Raw genomic sequence first — 21,050 nt, 5'->3', positions numbered from 1 at the left:
CTCTTTTCAAAACTTTTTGTGATGCTAAAAGTAGAAACAGATGGAAACAGATGCTCTTATATTTATATGAGATCATTTCAAATACTAACAGTCACAAAAGGGAAAATTATCCTACATTCTCATCTGAAGAATTTAAAAGATGCTACTATTATTTATTACTATTACTACTACTATACTATTATTACCACTATTATTAATAATGATAATAACAATATCTAGCATTTACGTGTCTATGCCTATGGATGGATCTGTGCTTTGCAAAAGTTAAGTATCATTACCATTTTACAGAGGGGGTGACAGACAAACAAAAGTCAAAGTGCTTGTTCCAAAAAGTCATCCAGTAAGCTACTGGCTGAACTGGGAAGAGAGTACAGGCCTTCTGAATCTCTCATTCCAAATTTAGTATGATATTGGCTGATGAATTTGGCCATCCTTGTGAAATGCTTTTTGAAACCACTTTAGGTATGTGTTGTTGTACACAAAGTAATGGAAATATTCAGGGTTATTTGTCTCTGGTGAATCTTGACTCTGATTCTTCATCTTTGCTGATTCTCTCCTGCTTTTAACCTGCCCTGCTGTAGTAGTTAATCCTCCTGTCATCTGACCTCCCAAACTCACCCTACTCTGATTCTTGACGATCTTCAATCTCTGCCTCAGCTGTCAGCATTTGAGGAGATGGATGGTTTTTAGTGTTTGCATTTCTGAAAATGAAGAGAGAACGCGGCGTTGACAAAAAAGCTATGCTCATTTTTCCTATTCTTTTAAAAAGAAAGGGAAACATAAATAAACAGAATTTATTCATTAAAATTCCACAGCTGGGAAATATTATCTGTGGTCCTTTTGATGAAACCAGCACACTCTGTGCTATAACAAGACCTACTTGAATTATTAAATTCAGCACACATGCTCTGTCTTCTGGCACCTCACCTGTTTATTTGCCCTGTGGAACGTCCTTCCTATAACCTTCTTCGCTGGGAAATATGTCTGCTAAACAGGCGCCTTTCTCAGTCAGATGGACTGGATTCAAGCCAGGTCATTGGTAGGGTTGTGGAGGGGGAGGTTGAGAAGGAGGTTTTTAACCATCTTGTTTAAGAAACCAAAACCAAAAATATGCATGTGCAGAATGGAAACTGATGGTTGGTTTCAATTTTCCACTTATTTTTTCAGTAATGGGTATGCGGTAGATATTGTGCTGCATCTGTTGTGCCACACAGATCATTCAGCAAGGGACCTTGCTATTTATGTAAGACATTTGTGAGCACCATTGTGGGCAAAAACATGTGATACATACAAGTTCGACTGAAACAAGGCTGACAACGCGTTGGCCATTTAAAAAGTCTGTTCTTCATTCCTTGTTTTTACATCTCCCTTTCTAGCCTGGAACTGAAATTTTCTTTAATGAAGTCCCATTGTCCTCCCACTTATCCATGGACAGTTTTTTTTTCCCAGAGGCCAGTCACTGTTGCTGGGATATTGGCATTGACTGAATGTCCTTTCAAATAAAATAGTACCACAGAGTTTTTAGTTAAGACAATAAGAATAACAAACCCCACATGTTTAAAAGAGTTCAGCATGCTTTGCAAACAGACAAAACAGAAAACGATAAATCAAATATTTTCCATGTCTCTATAATTTATAAATACCTGCATTTGGATCTGGATTTACCCCATCTAAATTTAGGTCCTTTATAGGCTGAAAATGCTTCAGGTAAGAGACCCTCCAACTCCCTTTATAGCTGACGAACAGAGGGGTCTAAATTTCTGACAATGTCCCTCTCTTCCTTGTTTGATTTTACAGACACCCAAAGCCCAAGGACCAGCCTAAATTAGAGGGCCTAGAAATAGATGCTGAAGAGTTAAGTGGACCGAATCTTAACCTATCTTTGTCATTGCAGTGGAGTAACTTACTGAAATGAATTATAAACTTATGCGAATGGCAAAATGCTGAAGTCTGAGTGAGGGTCTGAATCTTCCTCAACATTTCTTCATTTGATGGGACTTACCAGAAAAGCAGCAGAATGGGACAAGGATAAAGAAAAGATCCTGAGGCTACCTGGTGCCCTGATGTCTATTTGCCTTGCCACAACTGTTCTTCTTTTGAGTTATGGCAGCATAAGAGAACTTTAGTCAAAAGCCAGTGCTTTCCAGGAGCCTTTTCTTTGATTTGGTAGTTCTGGGTTGAAATACACATCTCTTCCTTATTTATGTTGTCCTTTTTTCCCCCCAGTTCATCATAAGGGAGATTTTCTTTTCTACCACAAAAAGGATTCAGAGCTCCAGAGAAATTATCTTGGGCTCCCACGTAGCAGTAATGTTTTCTACTAAAATTTATTATTATATGGCTAAAACCTCTTCAATTTCTTCCTAACCTGGCAGAGTCATTACATTGTGCATACTCTGAATGTCACATATTGTGAATATTAATTTTATTTTTCTTAGTCTGGTTGAAATCAAATGCATATTAATAGCAATAACTTTACCCTCATAGTGTCCCTTAACTATATACAAATATAATAGTAATATGGCTGACTTGTTGTTTTAATAGTGCTGGTGGAATAGGTGAACTGAGTCAGTGGTGTTCTTGATCACCCGAGGGCTGTTGCAAGGGTATCTGGTTTTATACCAGATACTTCAGTCTTAACTCTGTTGGAACATTGTTTAATATTAATTCACTAAAGGTCATTGCAATTGCAGGGAAAAAACGTTGACAGAACAAACAATAGGCTGTGGCCTGTAACTGTGGAAGTTTTGGGTAATTATCCTTTTTTCTGTGAATCCGATTGGATTCAGTACAACTAGCAATTGCTTGACAGAACCCAGACCTTTGTGGAATCACGTGGGTTTCAGTTCTGCACCATATGATTACTTTGGAAAATAAGCACCTATTCAGGCAAACAAACATAAAGCAAGAAAAAAAGGAATATAATTTAAATTTAAAAAAAATTAAAAAGGAAATCCAACAAGCAAGGAAGTGAAATTTTATTCAGTGATAACAAAAATCCTCAGTAATCATATCCAGTCATCCTCCTTGTGTTTGATTTCTGCTCTTCTTCTTTGAATCATGGCCACTGCACAGGAGTGATAACCTGATGTTTCTTTCTGTTCAAGGCAAATTGGGTAATGGAGTCCAAGAAACACAGAATCTAGGTTGTATTTCTGACTTTTTTCTTTCAGTATGCACATGGCAAAGATAGCCTTTTTCAATGAGCAAACAAAATCTGAATGGTGAAGTACCGTAGACTCATTCTGGCAGATATATTGGAATAATTCCCCAGCAATAAATATTTTTCTGTAGATTTAATTTCACCATTGTGTGAATACACACTCAAGTCAGTTGTGGAAAAAGACCACCTGGAGTGTTGAAAATGAACCCTTTGTAGGTGCTTGCTTTTGAAAGGCTGACGTTTTCCAAAGATGAGAATTGTGTCCCTGAAATTTATGAGCATTCTTAAGGGATTTGTAAGGGAGAGGATTAGGGTTAGTGAAGTCTCCACTGGTATTGAAAACACGCAGCAGGAAAAGACACCTAATTCACTCCCCCTCTTTTTTTTTTTCCTGAAAAAGATTAATGTGCATGTTTGAAAATAAATATTTTAATAGTATTGCATTATTACTTGTTAATGCATTATGATACTGTAAAATCCCTTAGCAAAATTAATGACATTTAATGAATAGATTCTGGTTTGCCTTTGGAAGCCAGAGCCAGCATTACACAAGGCAGCGTGCAGCAGCTGGAAAGAGGGCCCCGATTCTCTGGCAAACATCTGATGGATGACACACACTCTGATGGAGCTTAAAGGGTTTCCTGAGGAGTCAGAGCAAGGGCTGTTGGTGCTTGTTCTTCCCCGTCCTGCTTTAAGGTCCTGTTATATTCCAGGGTCACTACCATCAACCAGCCTGGCCAGGCAATTGGAGAAACACTCACCATTTACCATCTGGAGCGGTTAAATATGTGTGTACTTTTAGTCCACTCAACAGTTGATGCTTGAAGAAACGGGCAAAGGAATCCTCACAATGAGAATTGTCCTTGTTTTGTCAGTATCATGGTTCCATATCAGATTTTGTAGAAAAAAATCCGGACATGTTTTGGGGAATGCTGTGGGAGAGGGAAGTTTCTTATAGAAAATCTAGGCAAAATAACAGGTTTTGGGGGAGGAAGAAATTTTAGCCTTATGGATAAAAACTATTCCATGCTGCTTGACCTTAAAGGTGAGGAACACATCCTGGACCTGTTTAATCTACAACTGTAGGAATTACCTCAGGTATCTCAAGAACCAGAAGCCTCTAGAAGGTGATGATAGTGGGATAGTGGGCCAAGTAGTTTTGGGGAGAAGCATGCCTGTAGTGACCAACCAACACCTGGAATGCAATCTGGTGTTAGAGGCAGGTACAATTGGCATAACTGAAATGAAAACTTCATTTTTATGGGAGGTGAGAATTTGACCTACATGAATTTATACTTTCCTTATTGTCTTGAAGTTCACGCCCTTGCCTTCTTCTGCAAGCATTGTAATTGAAAACTAAACATATTTGGAGAATGTTTCTACAGACCTTACTCATCTGAACAATTTGTCCGTACTTCAATAGGACTGTTCATGTGCGTAAGAGCCGGAGTGGACGTGTGCTTTGAAACAGCTCTGTATCTCTCTAATCTTGTTTTGTCAAATGTTGTTTGATGAAGCTTGGAAGTTACTTTAGCAGACGTATGTAGGAAGAACACATTTTTAGGAGAAGACTGGCTGTTCCTTTTTGGCTTTGATTTATCAGCATACTAAAATATGCATGTTTGTGAAACTGAATCTTTTCATCCGTATCCCTCCAATTTTCCATCTTTTGTTGCATCTGCGTATTTCCCTTCTTGGTAACTCCTCTTATGAGTAGTTTAGTAATCTTGTAAAACAGTTTCTGTAATTTTAAGCCAAGAATTTACATAAAAAGCAAACCTGTTGTTTAAAAAGCTGTTTTATATAGATATTAGCAAAATAATGAGTCAGGGAACAGTTACTTAATTAGCTAGAGACTTGTTATCTAATGTCTGAAGAAATTCTCAATGGGGAAGATAATTGATTTTGTACTCATATAACACTTCAGATATAACTTCTAAATCTCAGTTATAAAAAAACCCCACACACTCCTCATCACTTAAGATGCTCTTTGATCCTTGACTTTTCATTAAAACATCATATATGTTGGCTTTTGCCTTTTAGCAGTCTATTGAATTACATTTGTACCTGCATGCCCAAGGTGAAGAACCAAGGGCTGTACTCTAGAAGCTGTATTCACAAATCTGTATCTAGAAAACACATACGAGAATTTTTCTGTTAGAAGTCTTCCAGTTTCCACAGTACCCACTGCATATGCTGTTTCATTATTTAAATCCCATAGTGGTAAAAATAAAGGTATCAATAGGCAGAGATGATTTCTGTAGATTATCTCACCACTTCCAGTTTCCACAGTACCCACTGCATATGCTGAATCATTATTTAAATCCCATAGTGGTAAAAATAAAGGTATCAATAGGCAGAGATGATTTCTGTTACTATGCAAAAACTCTCCAAAACTTCTTGAGCCTCTAAAGTAGCAAAGTTTCTTTGATCCATGTGTCTGTATTACAAAGACAGAAACTGCTTTTATATTTCTATGCACATATATTTGCACACTTGGCTGCCATCCCTTATTTTGCAGATTGGTAGCAGTGCAACATCTGTTTAGCAGAGGATACATAAAACTGGGGATAGAATAAAGATGGCTAAAGGAGGACAAAGGCTTAGAAAAGGCATCTTCTAAAGAAAGAATTGATTTTTTTCAAAGAATCATAGAATCACTTTGGTTAGAAAAGACCTTTAAGATCGTGAAGTCCAAGTGTTTCTGCTCAGAATATTTCATTTTTGAGAATAATGAGTCAAACCAAGTGCTTCTGTTATTGCTTTCTTCCAGAAACTGAAAATATTTTACATGTCTGGACTGTGAAGCTAGAAGAAGATGCTAAAATGAAGGGGATGTGTTGTATTCTTAATATGAGAAAAGATGTTGGGCTCAATTTTGTTGCCCACACAGGGGTGTCTCAAAAATGAAGGGGATGTGTTGTATTCTTAATACGAGAAAAGATGTTGGGCTCAATTTAGTTGCCCACACAGGGGTGTCATCTGAGATCCTATGAAGTCTCTTGCCTGGCTTCTGGCTTCTTGCAAAAGAGCATGCTCTGCTATTGATCTCGTGTAGTATTCCTGACCTAAACTCACTGTGGTTTTATAACGATTACAGAGGATAGGGTTTCTTTTGGTTCTGATCATCTGGGATAGGATCTTTTTGCTGCAAGGATACTACAGCTGGATTTCATTACCTGCCTATAACTCAAGGCCTGATACTTCCTTTATATGTTCCATGATTTACTGGTGCTGTCTTGGTCTGCTTCATCAGAAGTATATAATGAGCCTTCATTCATGTTTGTACACTATAATAAATAAGTGATCTCATATCTCTCATGGTTTTTACAATGAGTTGTTTGTCCCCTTGTCCCCTGTGATATTCTCATATTTTTATATTTTTCTTTTAGGTTGGTTGTTACTTGAAGACCCCTAAATACCCAATTTGGTTGGTATGCAGTGAAAGCCACTTCAGTGTGCTTTTTTGTTTGGAAAAGGATTTACTGGGTGACTGGAAAACAGAACGGAGATTTGATCTATATTATTATGATGGCTTGGCCAATCAGGAAGAAGAAATACGGCTAACGGTTGGTATGTACAGCTCAGTAACTCTGCATTTCATCCCTGGTGGTGGCAACAGCATCATATCATAAAAAATTCAGTAATACAAACAATGATGGTCTCGGGCATGAAAGATTATTTGTGTGCCTCTTTCCTAATTTCTGTAATTAGTTTTGATGATAAATTGGGAAATTAGATTTCACAAGGAAATTTTGAGGATAAGCTCTTGAAAGGGTTAAAAGTGAACGTGTGGTACTTTATACAGATTGGTAAATCTTTCAGTGACACTGATTTCCAAGGAACAGATTGTGATCTGGTCTGTTCATGCTCCAAGGAGTATAAACCAGATTTAACTACTCACATTCTCCTTCACATCTCCTCACATCTTTTCTACAGGGAGAAAGTGTAATTCTCCTGTTCCCCAGCCCTACATGCCTGCAGTAAAATGAGCAGAGAGGGTGAGGAAGCATGAAATTCTTGCCTCCCAAACCAGCTACTTCAGAAGATGGCAGGAATTTGCTAACAAAGTCTAGTCTCTTACCTACTTGTAAGCATACCTGGAAACACAAGCATGCAAAAGATCTTCTGACTTGTTACACTCGTTCTTTCAGGAAACCATGCCAAATTATGCAGCTGCTTTTACAGTAATTGCGTATTTCTCCAACTGGAAGGCTTTTGGAAAAGAAGTATACTGATGCTTAGAAAGCTCCTACTTATTGCCATGTTAAGATATTCTTGACCACTGAATTCTTATTTGCTAATAATATCGACTTATCTTTTATTTCCTTCGATATATTTATACAATTTAATCAAATTCCTTCTCAGTCTTAAGGAGCCACTCTGTTGTAGTCCACTCTTTGAAAATAAGCTGTCTGTATTCCTTGTTTGCACCTACATTCTGGTTCTCGGACCGGATTATTTATCGGTGGTGTATGTTCTCACTGAGGCCATGTGGCAAAGCTGTTTGTGTGGTGGGACTGCTGGGGGCTTTAGCATCTCACAAGATTTGGTGATGAATTCAGTTGTCTTCCTGCCTGTTATTTATCCTCTTATTTTAATTAAAATCCCTGTCATTCTACTGTAGTGATCACATTATATATTATCTCAGAAAAACTGCTTAACCTTTACAGGACTATAGTTACCCACTGGTTCCCACACAGTCTGTCACAGATGAAGATTAGTTGTAAATGGCACAGATTATATAATTCAGCAGAGTACTAGAGAGATCGAGACACACTTTTTGTATGTGTTGTACCATGTAACACACAGTCCAAAACAGATGCCCTTATCTGTCTTTTAATCATAAATAAAGCAGAAACATTTTCAAAAATCCAGAGCTACCAAGCATTCTGTGATCCCTGGATGAGAAAGTGCTCAGTTTGTATAAATTTTTCTCTTTACTGTTCAACCTGTCACAACATAGCTGTATGTTTCTCCTTAAACACTACACTTGCATTGAGAGGTAGATATCTTTTTGTTGTGGCTATAACCTCTTCCAGGGATGTGTCCTAGTAAATCTTTTGTTATCTGTGAAATTCTGCAAAAAGCTGTAAAATGCAAATAATGTCATCATTCCAGGGAAATGCTTTCTTAGTTCTGGCTGTAGACTAATCCTTTGTTAGGTCTGGAGAAAAACTGAAATTACTTTGCATCCAAAAGGTACCATTGATCATACATCTAAACCATGCATAGAGTACCAGATGGAAATAGCAGAATGCTAAGAATTACTGGCATTTCCATTGTGGAAATATCAACAAGCTTTTAGGGTTAGGCAGCATTACCAAGAGATGCAACATGAGGTCCTGAGCGCTGCACAGCCACATCCCACTGGTCCTGGTTAGCAAAGATGTTTGCTTTTCACTAGATAGAAGGTGAACTCCTTGAAATGGGAATCTTTTTTATAATTAGGAAAATTGCAATTAAGGTCACATTTCAGGAAATCTTGGAGAAATTACAATGAGCAAGAAAGAATAAAAAAAAAAAAAAGAAAAACAGAAAGGAAGAGTGGAATTGCTTTTCAGGGGTAATAGTAATTGCCACTTTATATTGAGAATTTTTCCTGCTTCTCCTACTCATAGCTATGTGCCGAAATGGAGACAAGGAATATGAAGTTCCTTCCTAAAAGCAGGCAATGCCTGCAACTGAGTTCAACACACTATCCTTATCCTTTCTGTTTCTTTAATCTTTTCCATTGGGGTTGAAATTTCTGATAGGCAGAGATGGAAAAAAAGGCAGTGGATCTAAATTAACAACTGTCTGCATTTTGTTAATCTTCTTTTTTCAGCTGTTCAGGGACTGAGTGGAGATTCTTGGTTTTTTACTATATGTCACAGAGAGTACTTGTATGAAGGAGTATGTTGTACTGCTCAGAGTGATACTGCTTCTCCTTTCTGGTATATACAATTAACGCCTACCTATGTTAACATTTACAATATGTTGTCTCCAACTGAAGATATAGGGAATTTTCGTACAATCTGTCTTAATAAATCATTCTTATATCTCATTGGCGCATACCTTCCAACTCAGTATCCTTTTAAAGGTGTTTCCAAAAAGCAGCTGAGTAATTGCTGAGAAAACTATGACTGAATTTCTCAGAACATTCTTCCAGACCTCTAATGAACCAATATAAACTCTTCACTATTAGGATAAAAGAGGCCCTTTGAAACTTAAAAGATTCCCGTGTGCCTGTAAGTTCCTGAGGATCTAGGAGAAAACTCTCAATACTTTATGTACTTTTAGATATTGTCTGTTTCCTACGACTCCTGCCCTTACTCCTGCATGCGTTTATGCCACGAGATCAACAGCCAAGGGAGAGCCAGGTCCTCTCTAGGACATGAGGAAGCCAGATATATCTGAGACTGGCAGCTGGGAATCTAAGATCAATTGCCTCCCATCCTGTCTACATCAGTCTCAGTGAAGCAGACCCACCTACACCCTGTCCTGGCATCATTTGTTTCTCTCAACCTCCCCATTGGCTGGATGACGAACAGAAAAGAAGAAAAAGAAAAAACAAAATCCGAGTCTGCTGCAGTTTAAAATGTTATACTCCAAAACAGGAAACAGCTGAGCAGACTGACATACAAGCTGGTTGCAGGATGTTTTCTCTCTGGGAAGTTGAGTGACTACTTTCACTGTTGACAGATGCAGTGTCTGAGACACTGACCTCTCTGTTTTCCCCGGAAGAGCGCAATTGCCTCTCCGTCCCAGAGGAATGCTCGCAGCCCGTGGTAGCTCTCTTATCTCCAGCACAACTCTGTCTTCTCCCATCTGTGCACTGCTTTCTCAACACTCAAGGGACGATCCTCTTTTCCAAGGTGAAGGAGTCTTAACCCAGTTTGGACTGGACTTGGGATTTCCTATTTAAGGGTAGGACTACCACTGTCCTTAGTATCTGAGTGATAAAAATTGCTTTGTTAGTAATTATGACATCAATTGTAAAATAAAAAACCTCATGACAGCCCTCGAGCGTATTCTTTCACTTTCTAATCCAATTTGCCTTGAAATCATCTCTATATTAGTAAACTAACCAGGGCCAGGGCATGAATCTGAACACTGTCCCATGATCATCCTTACCATTAAGCAGCCAGCACAATTCTGAGCAAGTTTCTGGTCCAGAACAACTAATACTGGACATGTTCTGGGGATCATTCCCAACAGCAAGTTTGCATTCAGTCCCCCCCTTTCAGTCTTTAGACTGCCACCACATGAACACGGAGTAGACCTCGAGCTAAAAGGGTTCAAGAGATGACAAAGCCATGAGTGCTCATCTCCCCGGGTATTTCAGTCCAAAAGTGGATATGTATCTTCTGGGGGCTGGGAGTTTCACCGTGGGAGTGGTAGTCCATCACTTCCATGGGTGGGGTTCCAAGAAGCTACTGCAGTAATCTATACAAATAGAAATATACTCCAGTCACTAATTTGTCCGATATGTCTCTGCAGACACAACTCAGATGTGCACTGGAGATAAAGAAAATGATCTTACTCCTCCACTTGAGCATTGTATCAGGACAAAGTAAGTGAAAACTACATTTTTATTATACGTATTTTCAGTTATTGATACAAAGAATATAGGTAAGGCTGGAGTGTGTGATAAAAAATATTACAGCAAGAAACCTTGCAAAATTACTGCTTGAAAATCATAAAGGATCTCAATAGGCCGTGCTGTGATAATATGTATTCCACATTTTATTGTTGTAGTTAATATCAAACTGGCTGAAAAGTTCAATTCATTCTCAGAGGAACCTTCATTATACCACCAAGAACCGACTGAACCAAATTCAGTTTGAGTGTGCAGCTTGATTTCAATAGATCTAAAATTGGGTTCCCAAAAGTGATTGGTTCCTATTGCAGAGGTGTAGTGAGAAAAGGAGAAAATTTCTTACGTCTTCATCAGACTTTTCTGAAAAATATAATTGCACTGGGGGGACTCGGTGCATTCTCAGTGTATGAAGTTCCAGGGTCTCAGTGTTCTGAAACTTTCCCTGTGTCCATGGGCAGCACAGAGTTTCTCAAGATCACAAAACACTGTGTCATTCTTGACATCCTTAGGTCATATTCTTTTCCTAAATACAAGGCCATTTCCTGCCATAGGATTTCCATGGCCATTTTGAGGCCTATGTGATGTTAAATGATGGAATTTTAAGAAGTTCATCCAAGACACACTGAAGCTAATGAGAACATCTTCAGTTCAGTGAAAAAGAAGCAAAAAGCGGCAAATTAACTGGGTAAAAAATCAGCTTTATATCAACTCCCTGAGCAGGACTTTGAAAGCTGCTATCTGAGTATCTTTGGAGCAAGAAGTAAAAGCCTCATTGTCAAAGACCGTAACATTTGTTAAATCAACAAGCCAGGCAGCTTCAGATTTCTCTTGTAATTTTGATTCCTCTCCTTGCCACAATCCTTCCTGTAAAAAACACCTCCAAAAAACAAGTTCAGGGGCTGCCAAGCGGTGTGTTCCTGCAGGGCTGCAGCTATAAAGTTACAGAAAAGCAGAAGAGGGATCCTGTAACATGACAGCAGTGACATTAGTCCAGGCTCCCCGTACATATAGGTTGCTTTGTTTCCTCTGTTCCAGGGACACATAAGCATTAGTACAAACTAAGATAGCTAATATATAGCCTCAGAAACCCACACAGCGGGGTGAATAACGCATGCAGCTACCTAAAGTTGCTCTTAGAACATCTTCCATTCCTGGCATTGCATCAAAGTTACACGGTTTTGGTAGTGGTGATGTTTGTTTATTTTAAATTCCGTGCTTTAATCTCCTGGAGAAGTAAATTACCAGCAAATTCCTGTGTCAATTTATTTTGTTTGTACCATTCTCAGGATGTGTCTGATTTACCCTGATCAGTCTGGCTCCTTGTTTTCACTATTTTCCATTTGCTTTGAACATATTTATTTAAGCATGGCCTTGCTGCTAAAGGTTTTTCATGTTATATTTTTCCTTTTTGTTTTAAGAACTTTTTCTTCCAAATATGAAACAGTATATAAGGAACAGTAAGAACAAACCAAAACAAGCAATATTTCAACAAACTGGGAGATACAAAAGAATTGTTTTCTATCACACAACAGTACTTCTAAACTAATTTTTAGTAAAGCAACAAAGAGCTGTTACTTCTTTTGATCAAGCATTCGTAATGAAGCTCCTTATCAAAATTTTCTCATCAAAAAATGCAGGATAACTTCTCAGACAGTGTGGAGAATTTCGCGGTCTGAACAATCAGAACTGAGAAGGTTAACTGTGGTTTCCACGTGTTGATTGGGGTTTTTTCTTTCATTCACATGACTCAGTTCTGGTTTAGTCCATGAAAAGCCTTACCCATTGTTTACCCCGATACCCGAACACCATCGTCCTCTGATGCAGTGAGTTATGTGCCTAACATCTGCCTGCTGTTTGTTCTCCTATCCTCTCCCAAAGGGAAAATTGCATATGTAATAGACTGTTTCTGTATTTAGGGTTTTGTTGTTATTATCAGAGGAGAAGAGCTGTTTTGCTTCTGCAGAAGGAGGCGGCTCATGTTTTTAACCCCTATTATATGAAATGTCAGAAGAGTGAGATTCAAGTTTGAAGCAGGTCACACTTCAGACAGCTAGAATGACTGGTCACCAGCAGGTATCACTGCAGGCTCCCAACCGAGGCCTCAGTACAAGTGCATGTGCTTTTATTGTGGCTTTCAGCCCTGGACATCTGTAGAAAGAGTCAGATTCTGACCAAGAGATGTCTGGAATGTGCATCCCTGGGTTGTTTGGGAGATGCCGTGCAGACGTCTTATCCCGTTCTTCCCTGAAGAATACTCTTATATCACAGTCACCATCCTCGGCATCTCTCTGCACCAGCAGAAAAAACATCTGTTAGCTCTCCCTGAGGGGAATAAACTCTGATCTGATATTATAATCTGAATTCAGCAGTATATTTTGTTAACCCTCTAGCATCAGCTTTCCCTTGTGGTAGTGGGGCTGAATGATACATTCTTTTACCTGTTTTGGCTTTGAAGTGAGACATCCAATGGAAATTTAGTAGATAAGAGGAGAGCATGGACATCTCATCCCGAATTATTGATGTGCTCTAAAACAATACAAAATTATTAGTCCAGGAGATACTCTTTGAATGTTATTCCAGACTGAGCATTGTTCAGGGCCTGACCCAGTTCCTCTTGGGTTCCCGTTAACACCATGACCCTTGGGTGAGGTTGTAGTTGAACCAGATAGGTCAAATATAGTTTTCATGTTGCTAATCTGATAAATTATAATTGAATCAGCAGCTAGAATCTCTTTGAATTACATCGTGGCAGGACAGTTTGGGGAAATGATCACATTGCATTTTCCGGAAAGTTTTGTTTCTGTCTGAAAAGACAAGAGCTGCTCAGCACCTGTGAGTGATGTTCCTCACTGTTTGGCACCTATTCTTCTGCAGATTCAATAGGTGAAAAAAGTTTTGAATCCATCATCACAGGGCCAAACAGCCAAAGTCTACTTTTCAGTCTACAAACAGCTCAGCAAAAATGGTTTGAAAATAAACCACAGGAGATGAGGCTTGTTATCAAAGTTACCTTGAGTCTTGCTTCAAAGGATCGTTTTCTGTTTAAGCTCATTATTGAAACCCTGTTTTAAAAGAAGCCAGTTCCTCATTGCAGAGTAGTCAGCAATATCTTAAGCTGTAACAGCACAAAGGGTATCAGTACATGTTAGTAATTCCACAGAGCACAGTGTAGTCTCAGAGCAGATTTCATTCGGTGTCTTTTGGCCTCTCTGAGTCTCTGTGGATCCCTCTCAAAGCTTTTAATCACCCTGGTGAGATAGAAGGCAGTGCCTTGGGAAGACTACCAAGATAAGGGATGATTGGATGTCACTACCTGAAAAATCCAGTGGGGACAGAAGGTGGTGATTGTCCTTCCCACTCTCATTTGGTTGTTCTGGAGGTGATATTCTGAACCTCTGGCAGGGACAGCTCTCACCACTGGTAAGTGACAACTTGGTTGAATATCTCCAGCTAGAACATGTTCTGCTTTTAGCTTAACATGCGAGATGTCACTGCTGTGTATTCCTACCAAGCTTTGGACTTTCTGCAATTTTAAATTTCTTATTTTCTCAGCAAAATAAAAAAAAAGAAGGAGCAATTTCACAGCATCCCTTAGATGGTCACTTCCTTTGCACTGAATACTGCATGAATTCGGACTTTGGTTTTGTTTTACACTTAATTGGCTTGCTCAGCAAAAGGACTGAGCTTCCATACTCTCGCTGACACATTCTTTCCTCGGTGACAGAAAGAATGTGGTGCTCGGGCAACTCACCCCCTCACCAACGTCTTACTGCTGTGCACATGCACTCTGAGACAGATTTTGAAAACGGATATAAATACTCGACACTGAGAATGCAATAGTTTTGGAAGATGTGGACCATGAACATGAGAAATGCCACGCACAAGGGTGCGATTCATGCAATGACTGACTCTGAGTGTACAGTGAGTTGACTCACTTCAACCCAGCAAGGTCTTAGTTCAGATCTTTGTCTTCTGCCATGATTTGAAGATACGTTTGTTGACAAATGCAGGATGGGCACCTTCTTTGCATTCGGTGTTGGTCACATTCCTGGAGGGGGCAGCTGAGCAGTAGCATCCAGTGCACAGCCAGGAATTAAAAACACAAGAAGTTTTTGTGCACATGTGTGGACTCATTTGGAAACCATGTTCTCAATGTACATCTTTAGTGCTATTCTGAATAAGGAATGAGGGCAGAGAAAAAGCAAGCCCTCAGTGTAGGAAAAGCAAAGCATTGCCATTAAAGTGAACCATTGAATATTTTGAAGGAACAAAGGTCAGGAGCAAGGATAGCTGCTAAATTAAATAATCCTCTCTCATGGTCTCAGAGTCACAGAGTTCCTATTCAAAGGCCTGTCTGCATACGAGTGTTCAAATGGCCTACTAACAGCTGAGACTGAGCATTCTAGTTTTATAGGGTTAATTTTTGTGCCAGTTTTGGGGATTGCCTACAGTATCTACATCACAAAGGTACTTATTCTGAATCAGCTGCTGCTGAGGACTCTCTATCACATAGAAGAGATCAGAGGAAGGGTAAGGAGACTGACCTCCAAACTTGGGCACCCAAAATTAGTGGGCACAAGTACCTCACTTCTGCTCCTTTCCCTTTGAGAAGATGTGATTAGTTACCCCAGATGAGTCCATCTGAGTCTCTCAAAGGTTCTTCGGGTGGTTGAGGGATGCTGGGTTACCTTTCCAATGACCTGATTAACTGATGGATGTAAAATGGTTGCTTTCATTTCTAGGTGGCAAGGAGCTGTTATTGACTGGAATGGCACAGAACCAATCCTGTGACTGACCTGACCTGCACTTTATTTGTAAAGACAGAAAGGAAATGACTGAATTAGCACATTCCTATTCCCACCAATACAGGAAATAGGACCAGAGTTGTGCAGTTTACGATGAGGAAGAATGACATGGTTTGCAGGCTGGAAGAGTTTCACCTCAATCACCTCGTGCTTCAGATATTTTGCTTATAATATAAACAACACTTACGTAAATTCCTTGTCACTGCCTTTAAGATACAGCTTCTGAGAGCAGACTGAGTTTCCACCACCAAATCAAGGTTACAGATGAAGCAGTGAAGTCGTCAACGTCCCCTTGAGGTCTCTTTCTGGATCCACTCTGTATCCTGCAATTGTTTCAAAGCATCTGATGAAAGATGCTAACCCCAGATTTCTGTCACTGTTCATGCCTTCTCTGTACTGACTAAGTCTTCATCTACAAAACCCCAGTACAAGTATAAAATATCATCCAAGAAATAAGTCTTCACTTCTTTACCTTACATTAGTAAGTCCTGGTTTGCACTAAAGAGATTGGCAACCATATGGGCTTTTCAGGTAAAGCCTGACCTATACAAAATTCTTGGGTCTTAAAATTTGCTGTAAGGACTGTGGTTTGGTGTTACCAGAGTAAAAATAATACTAGTATGTTCCTTATACTGGGTGCAGTTGGTATGTAACAGTGCCTCACACTGATGTAGCTCATTTTTCTTTCTGGATGAGAGAAAGCTGTATCAGTATCTTTATATTTATACCATTGTAACAACCTATACACTAGGGTTTATTTACTCCAGAGTGATAGATAAGATCTGTGGTTTGCTTCTTCATAATTATGAGGAAACAGAAGAGCTGTTAGGTTTGAAATTTAGATGGTGCCTATGTGTGATAGATGCCATTTTTCATGATTACATAAAGTGCATGCACTGAAATGATGTATCGTGGAGAGGTATCACGAGGTACCAAAACAGCAGTTTGTACTCTGAAGTGAATTCTTTAAGTGACATATTTTGGCAACACTTTACCAAAATTGGAACAAGTTACTGAACTGAAGATTGGAAAAAATGCCTTGGAAAAAAGGCAGATAAATGGTGTTTCTGGAATTATTCCTCTTGAGAGTGAGTATTTCATGAGCTTAAGAAAAAACTTTTACCTTCTGATATTTATCACCTTCTTCTTAGTCAGTATGCAAACTCTGCTGAGTCCTGATAAACTAGTAGCTATATCCAAAATCAATTTCCAACAAAACTTCAGTGTCCTACTGTAGTTAGTGTAGAGATACCAATCTGATTGTGCAAATACAAATCTTAGGGAATGAGCACTTGAGCTAGATTTGGAAACCAACCTGAATGTAAGCCACAACGGAGTTCCAGGAAGGTTTAGATAGTCTTTGAATTAACTGTCTCCCTCTTTGCTTCCCAATCACATCAAACTGCCTATATGCATTAAAGCATCTCAGAGTTTCAGTCATTTTAATTTTATTTAATTCAGTGTAATGTAATTTGTTTGCTTCGGATCAGATAGGCAAACTTATTTAAACTTTGAGAGATTAAGATCTCCCATTTAGGCTCAGAGGAATCTGGTCTGAGCCCATTCCTGCCTCTGCTACAGGGGTCTTACATGGCCTTTGGCAAACCCTTTCATTTCTGTGTATGTAGGAATATGTTTGTACTGTCAGCTATAGGTGGCCTCAATATACTGCCTTTAAGATACCCTCATCATCCATACTTCAAGCACTCCAGTTTCCCAGGAAGAGCTCAGTGTGAGCTCTGGGAATGTGAGCTCTGGGAATGGGAGATCCCAAACTGCCAAAGATGCCCCCAGATCCAAAGTCTATTCCTCCTGAAATTTCTATGAACTATAGTCTACGCTTTGTTTCATGAAGCAAATACAGTTTGATTTTCCCACCTACCTCACAGGGCATCTATAATGTAAAATAAGATTTTATTGCAGAATGCATTTGGACAGAAAGTAGTGTAGAGATGAAAAATGGAGGAAGATTTTTGGAACCAGGTTTAACAAAAAAATTCCTTTCTGGATTTTTCAGTCGAGTAAACCTACGCCATTTACTTTCAAGTACTGCTTTAAAGTATGTCAGTTTGGAGATAACCTTCCACCCCCTGATAAAAGAGCAGCAAAGTCTTCATCTGTAAAAGGAGGGAGCTGCCTTGTGACGGGCCAGATTTCATCTGAGCAAAATACAGATTCCTACAGAGCAGACGTGTTCAGAGGAGCTGTTCTGTGTTCAGAGGAGGGGAGATATCAGGGTGTGATGTGTATTTGCTTTGGGCTCCAGACTGCAGGATGAGAAGATGAATATAAAGGGAGCCCAAGAGGATTGTCCCAAATGGATTTCACCCATGAAGATGTTAGATTTTTTCAGGATATAAGAAAGAGTATAGATTATTAAGTAGGTCTTGGAAATAGACTGTGGTTTATGGTTCATATTGGAGTATAAAGGAAGATGAGGAAAGATCCTGAACTCTGATCCTCTCTCTAAAACCGGCTGCAAAGAACTTTGAGGCTCCTTCATCACTGCTTATGGAGAGTACTTTTGTTGAAACTTAATTTCTATGACAACAGAACGTCAGTAAGACAGATAATTTTACCCATTATCTGTTATTATGCCCATGGATATTTGTTCTGCAAAGCCCACTGTCCACCTGTCATCTATTTAAGGTTAATAGAATCCAGATTCACCTGTGCCCTCACTCACAGAGGCAGAGAGCACTTGGACCACTTCACCAAACCACCACCTGTGTAGGATAATTCCCCTAAGCTGGAGAACTGAGAACCTCAGCGTTATGAAGGTCCTTCCACCACCCTGGAGCCCAAAAGCAGTGTTTTCCTTCACCAGGAAGGACGAAATATAAAACTAGAACATTCATTGAGATCTAATTCCACTGCAGACAAATGCCAGAGCATTACCTCGGCCACTGCTTGCATCAGAAAGAAGACTTGCAGAATTTTATTTGTTATAAAGCACCAGAAGTTATTTCCCTTAAGACTTTACAAGGCTTTGAGTCAATCAGACAAAGCAATGCAAAGTGTTAGAAGGCAGTGCAAAAACCTTTGCACAGATCTGTGCACAATCATATCCTCTTCCAGCAGCATGCATCTATTTTTTTTAATTATGCTTTCCTCTTCATTGTTTCTCCTTTTCTTTTTCATTGTCCAATGAATGTGACTTCCTGAAATGAACAAAGCAGCAACCATTTTTGATAATTGAGCATTAAAAGACACCGGTGGTGTTTGGCACTTGGTCTGTATGTATGTCTTAACGTCATTCTCTTTTCTTCTGTGGTATAAAAAATATACCCTATGTTAAAAATTGACCCCTTAGCTCACAACAGACATGGCATGTTGTGTATGTAGATGACTATCTAAGCAGAGGTACTATTTTGAAAAGGTGTCATATATGTCACCTTTGTACAAAATGTATATTTAACCTTGTCTTGTACACAATGCCCCAAGCAAATAAAACATTTAAAGCTATGGTTATAATAACAACTCAGATTTCCTCATTTATTTTTTTTTTTAAATTCACTTATATGGGTCAAATCTGGGAGAACTTTGAGATATGCTGACTTGCTATCATGAATGTATTTCTGCTGTCACTGTGTGCTTTGTTCCCAGGCAGAGCAAAAGGGAGAACTTGAGTCTTGTTGTTTCCAAGTCTTCACTTTTTGAAGGCAGATGTCTGTTTGGTTTTGTTCCTAATATATCTAATGGGCTAATGTGAAATGACAGGAAATGGTCACTTTAGAAATCAGAGGAAAGCTGAAGAGCTTGGAAAAATGACACAGCCATAAGCCAAGTTTTTCAGAAGTGATAAGTGGCTTAGGAGGAGCTCTAAAGCTTCAATTGCTGAAACTGAAGTACTTTAAGAAAGCACGATTGTCTGGTTGGGATCTCCATTAAACCATGAGGACCTCAAATCACTGGTTGTTTCTGAAAATGCTGTGACCAATTTTTTGAAGGAGTAAAATAGTACTTCAGAGGGCCTACGTGATTTGGGGCGTGATTACGAAACTGGATTGCGGTACAACACATAGAATTGTATTATTTTTGGTAACTCAGTTTCATTTTCCTGTTCTGGAGTAAGTTTACTGTAGAGGAAAATGCCCTGAATTATTTCACATTGACCACAGCTGGTATGTGGACACTGATTAGGGAATAGGTGATAAAAAATTAACACACACCAAAGTTTGTCTTTGTCTCTTCAATAATAATTTGTCTCTTAAGTTCATTTTTGCAGATACTTAAAGATTAAGAATCAAACACCAAAGCCTTTATTACTGATATGTATTACTTTCTTTTTATGTTCATCAGTAAGGTTATGTAGGAAACAAGAGATGTTTCTTCATGCTCCTGCACGTCCGTCTGATCCAGGGCCCAGTCTGCTGCATAACCTAAGGAAAACTCATCCCATTAAGAACACTTTGTATATACTAGCACTCTTCATTTATTTGTTTTCATTGGCTAAAAGATAATAAATTCAACATTTGCTTCTGAATTGAGGAAGCAGTTTCTCCTTAGCGGCTTTGTTTATAAAACCAGAGAAGGAAAAAGGACGTTTTCAATCAGATATTTTATTTGTCATTTCAGCCAGGGTGGGAAGTATTGCTGGAGTGGAAAGCAACCTATTTTTGTGACATCCCTCATTAACAATAGTTGTTGACTATACTAACATGGAAGCAAGCACTGATTTAAGAAAAAAAAACCCTCTCTAGTATGCAAAGTGAATTTTTTCTAAGTCAAATATTTATTAGTATTCCAAGATTTTAAGCTTCTTCTGGTGAGTTTTTTATTTTTATTATTTTCCTTTTGCTTGAAGGAATTATGCTAAACTGCAACAGTTGACACTTCATGGAAGTTGTGCTAGAGGCACAGCTCTTTGCTATTCAGAAGAATGGAGAGCACTTAGGCTTTTGCTGGACCCTTGAACCTTGAACCTCCTTCTTTGACCTCTAGCTCTTGGCATCAAGGTGAGGTTCAGCCTGTGTGTGGTTTCCATGGCACCGTACACATTGCCTGCTGTTCCCAGCGTGCTTTACATAGCACGGCCTCATCTGCACAGGTTAAAATGTCTTATAGTAACTCACAGATCTGGGTGCCTCACTTTCCAAGGCCCATTTGAGAAACCTGAGACTGTTTATGAAAAAATAAGAATATAATGAGTTGCTGTAGACAGCCTGAGATGAAGCGGTCCTGCGTGGACGCGAGATTCAGACACTCTGAGATAGTAAACCTGGAAGCAGCAGTGTGATGTAGTAACTCACAGATCTGGGTGCCTCACTTTCCAAGGCCCATTTGAGAAACCTGAGACTGTTTATGAAAAAATAAGAATATAATGAGTTGCTGTAGACAGCCTGAGATGAAGCGGTCCTGTGCAGAGGCAAGATTCAGACACTCTGAGATAGTAAACCTGGAAGCAGCAGTGTGACGTTAGAATCATAGAATGGGTCAGGTTGGAAAGGACCTTAAAGACCATCTAGTTCCAACCCCCCTGCCATAGGCAGGGACACCT

At 39.2% G+C, this 21,050-nt stretch overlaps 1 protein-coding gene across 3 annotated transcripts in view; it reads left to right on the top strand.

The window, feature by feature from the left end:
• FAM188B (family with sequence similarity 188 member B) overlaps positions 1-19,024 on the top strand; it is a 73,193-nt gene extending 54,169 nt beyond the window's left edge. For 2 of the 3 annotated variants that reach the window (XM_014945183.1, XM_014945184.1), the window contains exons 16-18: positions 6,556-6,736; positions 10,646-10,718; positions 15,488-19,024. In XM_014945183.1, coding sequence (XP_014800669.1) covers positions 6,556-6,736; positions 10,646-10,718; positions 15,488-15,536 — 303 coding nt within the window. In that variant the 3' untranslated portion in view covers positions 15,537-19,024. Of the gene's footprint in view, positions 1-6,555; positions 6,737-10,645; positions 10,719-15,487 lie in introns of those variants that run through there. The other variant, XM_014945185.1, reaches the window with a different exon arrangement.
• The last annotated feature ends 2,026 nt before the right edge of the window (positions 19,025-21,050 follow it).

Source organism: Calidris pugnax, unplaced genomic scaffold, assembly GCF_001431845.1.
Source record: "Calidris pugnax isolate Ruff unplaced genomic scaffold, ASM143184v1 scaffold54, whole genome shotgun sequence".
NCBI classification, from domain to species: Eukaryota; Metazoa; Chordata; class Aves; order Charadriiformes; family Scolopacidae; genus Calidris; species Calidris pugnax.
The sequence above is the reverse complement of the archived record's forward strand: the minus strand, read 5'-3'. Positions and strand labels throughout refer to the sequence as shown.